The sequence below is a fragment of the Pangasianodon hypophthalmus genome, chromosome 4 (assembly GCF_027358585.1).
Source record: "Pangasianodon hypophthalmus isolate fPanHyp1 chromosome 4, fPanHyp1.pri, whole genome shotgun sequence".
Lineage (NCBI taxonomy): Eukaryota > Metazoa > Chordata > Actinopteri > Siluriformes > Pangasiidae > Pangasianodon > Pangasianodon hypophthalmus.
The window spans coordinates 25,320,052-25,332,107 of record NC_069713.1 but is presented as its reverse complement, the minus strand read 5'-3'; the positions used below and the strand labels follow the sequence as shown (position 1 = coordinate 25,332,107).

Genomic DNA, 12,056 nt, shown 5'->3' with positions numbered 1-12,056 from the left:
GATTTGATGTATTGAGTGTTCTGAGATGCTTTTCTGATCACCACGGTTGTAAAGAGTGGTTATTTGAGTTACTGTAGCCTTTCTGTGAGCTCGAACCAGTCTGGATATTCTCCTCTGACCCCTGTCATCAGCCCTGCTCACTGGAAGTTTATTGTTGTTTTTTTTGCACCATTCTGTGTAAAGTCTAGAGACATTATATGTCCCAGGAAATCATCAGTTTCTGGAATACTCAAACCGGCCCGTCTGGCACAAACAACCATGCCACGGTCAAAGTCACTGAGATCACATGCTGCATGATCGAACAGGGGTACAGGTGTTCCTATTAAAGTGGACGGTGAGCGTAAGTAACAACAAGAACTAACGTGTCTCACAGACATTACACAACATTAAATGTGACTTTAAATGGACAAAAAGTATGACGTCATTCATTATTAAATAAAAAAAAATGTAATTGTTAGCAAATTGTTGTGGTATAAAATGATTAGAACACTATGGGGCATGCTGTTATAGGGAATTAGTCAGCTTTGGGGTGGTAATGCATCACCCTAGTGTGGATAATTTCCCTTTAACAGTACAACCCGATGTGTTTCAGTCCTTACATATTTACACTATACTTCTATTCAAAGCAATATTTGACTAATGTGCACTTTTTTGATATGTGCAGTGTGTAATTTCACTACTTCCCTCAGCATTTTGTCTGCATGTCTACACTAAAATGTGCTAATTTATGATTATGATAAAGGGTTATATTATACTGTCTACACCTTTATGTTTGACTATCTGTTCCCAGTTCCAATATGGCTGCACTCATCTCTCCCCCTTCTATATCCCTTGCCTCTTTGGCTTTTTTTTTAATCTAAAACCGCTAATTAAAAGTGGCCAGATCCAATCAGCTTTTGTGGAAGGATCACTTCAAAGGGGCCTTTTGAATGTTAGGGGACACAGTAGAGCTGAACACTGGATTTACTGAGAGAAGGAGGAAAAAGCCTGTAATTGGGTTGGTGGCTGCCACATCTCATAAAAAGTGGACGCAACCCTTTATTTGTCCCATCCTCCATCCTATCTTGTCAGGTTTGTAAAAAAATGGACCATTATGGCATTTGCTATAGGCTGGGGGGGAATCAATGACATAACGTAAAGATTTATAAACATTGGATTGTGAGAGAAATAATTGTCCCAAGAAGAAGCCTATCAGGAAAAGCTGATTTATCTCGCTCCAGAGAGCAAAAGAAAACACACACAGAGAGAGAGAGAGACACAAATCCCTAGCTGTCTCCTGCGTGCTGCCCGGGTTGCCCTGCCACTGCTTATTTAATGATTTGGGAACAGAGAATGCTCAAACAAATCAGTCTTTGCTCAAGCAACTTCATTAAGCATTTTTTTTTTTAAAGCCAAACTGTGCTTGTGGGTTTGTGTGTGTGTGTGTGTCAAACAGTTCCATCTGCTGTATTCAGATCAGTAGCTCTGTGATGTTTGGATGGGTTTCAGTCAGCACTGTTGTGTTTGACTGGTGCCTGGCACAGAGGAGTTTCGTTTCATTTTGATTCAGGATGCTGGATTGTGCAGTGCTTGAACATGCACTCGTCTCCCCCGAGTGTCAGTCTCCCACATAATGAAGAGCTTCTGTGTGTTTGATCATTTATCAGCACTGAAAAGTGGCCCATACCTGCTCCTAAAGCTGTCCATCATTAGAGTGTTCTCATTTAGTGGGCTCATGGCTCAGCATGTATCCCTCCTTATATATCCCTCCATGAGTGATTTAACTGTGATGTGAGCTGAGTCGTGATCGTGCCTCTGTTAGGAATTGACTGGAGAAAGCATCTGAGCCATGCAACTGCAACCTGTCTTCGCTATGAATATTTAATGGCTTAGACACCTTTGCTAATGAGAACATGAGAAACCCAACCGTACCCTGGGATCAAGGAGGGAAAATTGGGAGTGTATTTTAAGTTTACTGATTGGATCAGCTGAGATGGAATTTATGAACCCTTGATTCTTACTCAGCTTCTCTGATCATTCCTCAATCATTACACTTTAGAAAGTGTTAAAATGAGATGTTTAGATGTTTAACGTTTAAGCAAAGTAAGTGTATCTGTGAGCCTGCAATCAATTTGTGATCCAGTACATTCCTGTTTTAGGACTATTGATTATCAGTTGTTAAGCTCTATGTTGGGTGGCACGGTACAGCAGGTAGCCTTGATGCCTCACAGCTCAAGGGTTCCGAGTTCCTTCCTGAGCTTACTTTACTATCTCTACGGACTCTGGTTTTCTCCCAAAAACATGCATGTAGGTGGATTGGCTATGCGAATCAGTGTGTGAATGTGTGTGCATGGTGCCCTGTGAAGGACTGGTGTCCCATCTGGGGTGAACGTCTTGTGCCCAGTGATAGATAGACTCCGGATATCCTGCGACCCTGACCAGGATAAAATGGTTACTGGAGATCTATGAATGAATGAGTATCTATGGATGAGCAATAAGCTAGTAACTTGAGGGAAGGATGAGGCCCACCTTCTGCTGGTCACATGACTATGAATTATGCAAAATACCTATATTGTGCAGTATTTTTGGTCTTTATTATACTTTAGTAATTAGTGGGGCCTTTTGCACCGCTTTAGTTCCAGAACTAAATTTACTAAAGTACTGGGCGATTTTGCGCGAACTATTTCCCAGTACCATTTAAAAGGGTTGCATTCACACTGACAGTGGGCACTAGGAAGTGACATAAGCCGGTAGACAGCGACGTCATTTGTGCGCAGCGTTCAACAACGGAAACAAAGAAGAAACGTAAAGAACCCGAGGATGGAGGACGCTGTGATCGGAGCTGTGTTTTTGTTGTGTCTCGCAGGTTTCACAATAATGGACATGGAATGTCGATGTGTATACGTAAAGCAAAATAAGTTGACACTACAGTATGTTTACACGGCGTTTTAAATCATGGCGGGTGAGGGCGTTTTCGTACACATTTGGCCAATCAACGTCTACTTACGTCACGGATAGTACCAGTTATGCTGGTTAAACCCTGCTCCGGAGTAGGAGCTAATTTGGTTCTCGAAAAAGGCAGTCCGGTACTAAAATCGCACCCAGCTCCGGAGGTGCGAAAACGCCAAAAAGTGGGTAGTTCCACAATTAGTTCAGGTACTATGAAAAGGTTCCCGCGGTGCGAAAGGCCCTATTATTATACTATGGTACTATATTATATTATTTCAATATAATAGTTGTATTATAATTGTTACTATAATTGTTATTGTTGAATTTATTGAGTCTCTAAATCTTCCTGTATATTTCCGCAGTCTTTTCACTATTTGGTTGTTCGCTTTAATTATCAAAATCCCCAAAAAGGATGGTTTCCCTTTGGAACCTGGTTCCTCTCAAGATGGACTTCCTCCCATGTTGTCTGGGAAAGTTTTTTGCTTGCAACTGTTGCTTCTGGATTTCAAATTGGGGAACAGTGTTTATGGTTAAAAGTGCTATACAATAAAAGTGAATTGTATTTAGCATTTTTATTCTTCTTAAAATAATGTAAACCATAGGTAAAATAGGTAAAATAATGTGCCATTTTTCTAAACTCGTTTGTGTTGTGTGTGCAGTGGGACGGCTCCTGATCGAGTTCAGCTCTCTGATGAGCATGGAGAGGGTGCAGAGGGAGAATCCCAACGTGACAGAAGGGGGCAAGTACACACCACCAGACTGTCGGCCGAAGCAAAAAGTAGCCATTATCATTCCATTTCGGCACAGAGAGCACCACCTGAAATACTGGCTCCACTACCTGCACCCCATCCTACGGCGGCAGAAGATCGACTATGGAATCTACATCATCAACCAGGTGTGTGTGTGTGTGTGTGTGTGTGTGTGTGTGTGTGTGTGTGTGTGTTTGAGTTCCTAGCCAAGCCTTCTGATGATAATGTTATCTAACTACAGGTTTGAGGAAGTATTACTCATCTTAGGGTGTTGCAGAAACAAAAAAAACAGCATCATTCAAAAGTTTGTCTCCATCCGTCTTATTCTGGGGAGAAAAAAGGTGTGCATCAAGGCTGGACGCTGTGAGCACTCCATCAGTGGAGGGCCAAAAAGCTTCTGATGGATGGAATTGGGAGTGAACTGTAGATTAAAGGGCATCTCTGATGGGTTTACGTGCAGAGCCAGGGTACTGAAAGTGGGCCAGCACTGAGTCAGTGTCGTCTATTCGCATTCTGAAGCATTTGTTATTGTAAAGGTCTCAGATTCAAAATATGGGCAGCAAATGTAAATTAAAAATAATGCTAATTATAAAAAGCTCTCTCTATATATATACATACACATAGATGGATAGAAATAAAAATGGATGGATTAATAGATGTGAACAAAGACAGTTTGTTGGATAGAGAGATATACAGATGGATGAACTTTGCGATGTTTAGATAGTGAAGCTGAAGGGATAAATGGATGGGTTTGGTGTTTTCTAAGCTAGTTGTCCTGTGTATTGACTAGTTATGCTCTCATGAAAGGGGTTCTTTAGATAGTTAAGGGTTCTTAGCTTCTTTATAAAGGGATTCTACTTCGAGCCCTTCCTGACTGGGAGACCCATTGTTGTAAGGTTCCAAGTAGAACCTTGAAGTGTTTCCCCAGAGGAACAATTCAAAGAACTGTTTCCAGGAGGGTCTTAATTATGCAGTTTTTTTTTTTTTCATCAATGACTGGAAGAAATATGAAACTGATTGAACTGTATGGCATAGTGTTTGAGCCATTTCATCCACCAGTGGGATACAGATAATAATTTCTTGTCAGTCTGTAAGCTAGCTTGCTTTATGAAGAGCTGTCACACCCCATCTGTGAACCATCTGTGTATGTTAATGTTTTTTTTTTTTTTAAAGTTCTTTTCTTTTTTCCTGGGTTTAGAAACACAAGTAAGCAAAAGAATCGAGCAAGTTTTCTAATATGCAATTAAACTTTTATAGTCTTCTGTAGTATACTGAAGTCTGTTGTAAAACATGTGAGGCTTATGATGACACTGTGATTATTTTTTGTGTGTGTGCGTGTGTGTGTGTGTGTGTGTGTGTGTGTGTGTGTGTGTGTGTGTGTGCGCACACATTTTTGAGCACACCAAACTTGTCCTCGTTAGTTAATGAGCTGTGGTTAGTAGTGTCCATCTAGTGTCTGCCCTGTCTTGTCCTAATAACTCCCACTATCTCTCACTCCTACACTCTCTGACACACACACACACACACACACACACACACACACACACACACAACACACACATGTAATGTAGCTGTTCTATGCAATCACGTAGCTGCCACTGAGCGTCATTATCCATGTCACTCAGAAAGAGGACAGCACCTTGTGAGAATTATTAGCATTGTGCTTCCTTTCTGTTTTCCATGGTGATCATTAGGCCAGTTGAGGCTGATGCACAGGGCTGTGAAGAACTTCACACCACAGTGCTTCTTTTAGCTTCAGAGAACAAAATGAGCTTTTTCCTCTGAAAAAAATCCAAACTTTTTATTTGTTTTATTTGTTAACTCTTTATTAGTTTTTTGTCTCAGATCAGAAAATGCACAACAGTCTCTTCTAACATGCAAAACATGCCGATAGCTGTTTGAGCTCTTAAACGCCAAGCAACGTGGAACTTCAACCACAGCATATTCATGGCACAAATTATGCTGGCAGATTTCCTCATCCAAAACAGTGAGAAAATACACTGCTTCAGCCCAGATCACTGCTTAATGCACAATCTTATTAGCAGCCTTGCTTTTCCTTTCCAATTAGAACTCCCAACTTCCCAATTTGTTTGCTTACAGAATGTGTCCCTTGGCTTATTGCTATGTTTTGTGACGATAATGAGGAATCCTGTTAGGTTGCGTAATCGACTACACTTTACAATTATACACGAATCATAAAGAAAAAAAATCCACCATTACCAATCTGTCCCGGATTCAGAGTCCAGCTCCACCTTCATCTGCGCATGAGTGTGTTTCAGAGGCACTCAGCTCTTTTAAAAGCATTAGACAACCTAAATCACATTACAGCCAAGCACTTTTCCTTCTCCAAAGGCCATGTGGTTTGAAAACAATGAGATCTGGCAGATGCTGCACAACAGTCTGTCTAAAACAAAGTCTGTCCAAAACAAAACCGCCTGTGCTATCCTTTCTCTCGCTTCTCTCTCACCCTATCATTCTGTCCCAGGCGTGAATATGGCAGCATTTTCCAGACTTTATTCAAATTCCGTTGGAATGCTAATTGGAAAAATGCTAATTAAAACATGGATTTGCAGCTGCATGTCCCTTATTAATGTGCGTAAATAGAGACAATTCAAATTCAGCTGCAGATTGTGGATTTGCATTTGTGTTTTTGTGCATAGCAATGTACAGTGGATGTAAAATGCAAATGCACAATCATTTCATTTTCAGTGTCTAAAAGGATCTGATTGTCTGTGTAGAATTTTGCATGTTCTCCCTGTGTCAGTCTGGGTTTCCTCTGAGTTCTTTTGTTTCCTCACACCTCACAAAACACAACAAATAGCTCCTAGGTGTGAATGAATGTGTGAACGCTCTGCTATGGAGTGACATCACGTTCAGGGTGTATTCCCGACTCGTGCTTAGTGTTTCCGGGATTGGCTCTGGCTCCACCGTCACCCTGACAAGGATAAAGCAGCTACTGAAGACCAATAACAGAAACGGGTGTGATTCTGCCATATTGAAAAGTAATACCAATCCTTCAGTTTGTGATTGCATGTTCACATCCTCACAGTACAACTAAGACAGAAATAGAATCTATTTCGATCCTCTTTTAAATTTGCATTTTCCCTGTCAATGAGGTAGACCTGTGAATCAAAGCTGTAGGTGGGAGTTTGAAGGGGCATTGCATGTCTGTGGTATTTCCTGCAAAATAAGCTGCTTTTGCTATCTTTTTGCATCGAGTCTTTTACTTGATGCAAGTTTACAAAGTCAGCATCTCTAATAATGGTGTTTGTGAAAGGCACAACCTTTCCCAACAGATCAAGAACCCTGTCACCTCAAAGCAAGAAGAAATCGGTTGTGAAATGTCCCCTTTGGCAAACATTAAAATGTCCTTAGCAATCTCCATATTCATACCACTGCAAGAAAATCTGCCACCACTGTCATAAGATTATTTTGATTTCATCACTTCATCACAAAATGTTCCCCAGATCCCCCAGCCCCTACCAAAAAAAAAACCTCCCACCCACAGCATTTGATTGACAGGTCTACCTCATTGATAGGGAAAATTCAAATGTAAACAGGATTAGAAAGATGTTTTATTTTTGGACAGGGTGTAGTGTAAGATGAGTAAGTGCAGTTGTAAATGGAAGAATTGCTATGAAGTTTTCATAATGGAAGAATCAGACTTTAAAAAGGGAAATGAAATCAAATGGACTTTGCATTTGCACTCTAGTTTTGGCAGCCATTGTACCTTTCTGTGCACAAAAATCCAAATTCAAATACACCGTCTACTATTCAATTTCAGCTATGTCTCAAAACCTCACTTGTAAAGGAAATGCAAATAAATGTTTGAATTAGCATTTCCAAATAAAATTTGAGTAAAGTCTTTTAAATGCTTGAACACATGACAGTTGGGAGTCCTTTTATAAATCATGCTCAGTAAAGTGTTAATTTTAAGTGAAGACTTTTAGTTGTAGTAGCCCTCTTCTGACTCCTGACATGGCTGTTCCTAGAGTCAAAACAATTTTTATAAGAGACAGCTCCATCTCTCATCTCAGTCTGTCTGCGTTTCAGTGGTTTGACACATTCATTCTTTGCCAGTTGCGCATGTGGAATTGTCCTGATTTTACATGACCTCCCTGTGGAGTCTGTCCCAAGTCTACCTGGATGGTGGCATTTATTTTCCAAACTGCATTTCTGGAACCTCTTGTTTTCTAATGTCTTAAAATGCCTTTAGTGTGCCATATCTTAGAGCCAGAAAAATGTTTCATCATCTTGTCTCCAGTGGCCCATTAGCCCCTGGTGAAGCAGCAGCCTTGAAAGAGACAATGCCAGTCTCATTTCTTGTGCCACTAACCTTGCCAGCCATGAACAAAATAAAGTTTAGGAAATGATGTCAGAAGGGGCGCTGGGGTGTAAAACGACCCAGTGCTTCCTGCAGATTTTATGCTGGATCATCATTATTCTATAAGCACTAACACTGAGAACTGCCGCTGTGTCCTTCCCAAAGAGGCAGATCATTTCACGTTTGTATCCACTGCAACATATCGGTAATAATGTGTGAAGAATGAAGTGTGGCAGGAATTTCCCCTGATGCAAGAACTTTTCTAGTCTTTGTTTATGCCCTGGTTTAGGTCCCTTAGGCTTTGTGGACAAAATAGTGCTGTAGAAATAAAGAAAGGGAACATTGGTGAGCACTGGCACTCTCTGCAGTCTGCTGCTCCCAGAACTCAGTCATCATTCTATTGGCAGGAACCCCAAACTCCATCTCAAGCCCCTTCTAGACCGGAAACCCCTGAACAACCCCAGACTCCAGCTCAGGCTTTTTCCAGACCTGGAACCTCTGACCAACCCCAAACTCCAGCTTAAGACCCCACCCCCCCCCAGACCTGACAGCTCCATCTCTCCATCTCTCATCTCAGTCAGACCTGAAACCCCTCTACCAAGAAACCCCTCTACCAAGAAACCCCTCTACCAAACCAGAACTCCAATTCTACCAATTACCAACTACCAATTCTACCAACTCTACTAAGCCAGACCTGAAACCCCTCTACCAAGCCCAAACTCCAGCTCAAGCCCCTTCCAGACCTGAAACCTCAAACGCTCTCCTTGGCTCTTTGGTGAGAGTCCGGTGAGACTGTAGGGTAGCACCAGCTGAACTGCCAGGAACGCAGGCCAATGTTTCTCTGTCCCTCATCATGCTCATCATGTCAGCTGGCTGATGGCCCAGTGGTTGGGGCTGAAGTGACGAGCAGTTAATGTGCTGAGATGTGAACCTGCACTTGCTAATGAGGCTCTGCACTGGGGTTCAGCCTGAGCTCCACAGCCAGCCATTTACACATTGATGACTCTGTCAATATTTGGCTGTCATCAATGTTTCTGGCTAAAGCACTCAGCAATGGCACCATGCCACAGAAAAAAAATACAATAACTCTAATATGTGCAGTAAATATTAGCCTACTTTACTAACACGAACTGTTAACAAGTGGGTTTCCTGTAGGTTTGGTATCAGGAGTGTATTCAGGGTTTTGATTAAATTATCTCTGCAGATCTTTTGCAGGAATGAAAAGTGTGACAGTAATAGGTTACGTCTCTTCAGTGTTAAAAGATGACTTGTCATGAAGTACAGGATTGTATAGCTAACTGACTACAGCATATTAAGTTCAATTGATATTTGTGGTCATTTCATTTTAAATTGTTCCTGTTTTTGGATCTCAGATGTTTTTGTGATGGGGTAAAGCCTGACAAAATGGAGGAAAATGGTCAGATAGTTAATTGCAAACATCCACATTGAATATACAGAGAATTAGCGGGAGCTGGTCTCACATGGTTCTCAAAGTGGAGTCGAGGTACCAGGCAGGGGGTGTGCTGTAAAGCAAACCCAGTGGTCCATGACTTTGTTGTTGTTGTTGTTGTTGTTATTACAGAAGTATAAATCTCTCAGCACTCTAAAAGTTATTGTACTTATTGTTGCATTCTTATAGTCATTAGCCTGGTTTTAGACTGCTCATTTAAATGGATTTAATCCAAAACTCAATAATTAAAAAACAAAAGAACAAAAAAACAAAAAGTAGCCTATAAAATCAAAATGGTCTTAATGTATTCTGTTGGTGGACATTTCTGGAATAAAAAGCTGTATGGCTCCAATAAAAACAATTTTCTGCACATTTGAATAATGAGCCTAATATTTGAATAGACTGTGTTTATAAAATAATTCTGTACTAAAGGGGTCCATGAATTTGGTTTACAATTAAAGGGGTCCCTTCTTTAATTACCCTGTCTACTTAAACTGCTCTAACATGTAGTATGTGAGGTTTTGCCATCTTTTTAGTGTGCGAGTCTGAGCTTTATGTCTCTTTTGCTTCACTGGCGTAAGCCTTTTGCTTTGGTTGTCCTATATTGCTCTGTTTGCTTGATTGTTTGACCATTTCCTCTTTTTGCTCATCATTTTTCCTGCCTACTTGAACTAAATTAAGCTTGCACTTATGTCCACCTGCCTTGTGACAGCTCATTGTGCTGCAGTGCCGAAAAGTTTGTTTTCCTGCTGAAAGCGATACATTGAAGAGCAGAGAGCTAATCAGATTGCAACCTTTAAGATCCTCAAGGTTGTGGTCAGAAAGCAGTGTGATGAGATGAAGAGAGAAAGAGACGAGAAAGGAAAGAGAAGAGCAGATGAACATGTGGGCAGAAACAGGAGATGGGGACACTGCAGAGGAGAAATGAAGGAGAACAGAAGAGGCAGAACCAAATCAGGTCAGGGGATGACTTGGCTTCGAAGCTTGGGTGCAGCTGTCAATTTGTGAACCAAAAAAGTACATGACTTTAGTAGAGAGCTCTCAGGATGCTCAGGAAAAAAAGGCTGAGTGTTGAGAGGATCTCTCTCTGACTAAAGTCTGCTATCGTCTCATTCAGAAATAAGCCTTGCTATTTCACTATAGTTACATCGATTCGTTTCTCCCTCAGTGTCCTTCTCAGTGAGCAAATCATTTAAGTTGTAGCCCTTCTAGTATTATGCTAATAACTTGTGCATAATGCATGAAGACGGAAGCAAAGAAATTTGTCAGGAATTAACCTTGATGCAATATCCTTGCACCCTTATTAAAATAATTTTAATTCCTTCCGGATGAAAATAGGCATCTCTAGTGCTTGTGTCTGTCCATTTATTTTTGTCACCACCTAGGGTTTAAGTGTGCTTTCCTCAATTCTATGGTGTGGTAATACAGTGAGATTGTTAGTCTGAGGAAGTTTTGATGTATTATGCTACACCTGAAGTGAGAACCTGCAGGGATTTACGATGTGGCAGTGCCCAAACCACTGACCTTTACTCATGATGTCATTATACCAGCGCCAGCTCGACCTCCCACCGCCGTCAATACATCACTCCTGTCCTCCTCACTGGCTGCAGAGAAAGGAGAGATGAAAGAGGATGAAAGAGGAACCCTCCAATCCTTCCCTATTTTATTCGTTTAATAGAACTAAGCTCAGGCCAAGACGATGAGGAAAACAGCAGGATATGTATGTCTGTTTCTTTATTTCCTGGCAACAGATTTGCCCAGACATGTTGCTCTACCAAAATGGAATCATCCCTCTCATTTGTGAGGAAGTGAGTGTTTCAAATATAGATCAATCATTTTTCTCCAGCAAATCAAATAACAGTAGCGTGATGAGGCTGAATGTAACGCTGTCGCTCACATCTTCTACTGCTGTTTCTGCCGAGTGGCACCAGTCAGACTTAATCCGTTCTGTTCCACAGCAAATTCACACCATGTCCTGGCAATTTCTCACAATTTGAGCTGTCTGCAATCAGCGCCGGTGTGTTTGGAGATACAGAGACTGTGCATGTCACAGAACAGGCCCTTTATCCTGTCAGCATTGACTTTTATCTTAAGATGACGGAGAAATCTGCTTTCCAGGAAAAAGCCAACTACTGCGCCAAGCCAAGGATTAGGCTGAAGAAAGCCCTTGTTTTCTATATGTGCGCTATATTGAAAGATAAAACTCTACTATATGACTCTTATCAGATGTATTGAGTCTGATCTTTTCTCTGTGATTTGTGACTAGTCATGACCGCTTACTCAACCAGGAAGGCACAATCAATTACCGTACTGTCGTGGTCTGAATTCAAATTAAATAAGCCAATAGGTTTATTCAGGGGTGGCACAGTGCCAATGTTGTCTCACAGGTTCATGGTCCCCGGTTCAAACCTGAACTCGGGTTACTATCTGTAAGGAGTTTCTATCATGTTCTCCCTGTGTCCGCATGGGTTTCGTCTAGGTTCTCCAGTTTCCTCCCACCTCCCAAAACCATTCCAGTAGGTGTATTAGCTATGATAACTAAAGATGTAGTGGAGTGGGAGGTGCTCTGAAAGTTAGCCATACCCACTCAATTAATGGTGGAGCT

The 12,056-nt window shown here is 41.3% G+C and overlaps 1 protein-coding gene across 1 annotated transcript in view; it reads left to right on the top strand.

Moving 5' to 3' along the window:
- b4galt2 (UDP-Gal:betaGlcNAc beta 1,4- galactosyltransferase, polypeptide 2) overlaps positions 1-12,056 on the top strand; it is a 137,387-nt gene that overhangs the window by 60,019 nt on the left and 65,312 nt on the right. Inside the window, exon 3 of the mRNA XM_026937068.3 lies at positions 3,588-3,823. Within this exon, the coding sequence (XP_026792869.1) occupies positions 3,588-3,823 (236 nt within the window). The remainder of the gene's footprint in view (positions 1-3,587; positions 3,824-12,056) is intronic.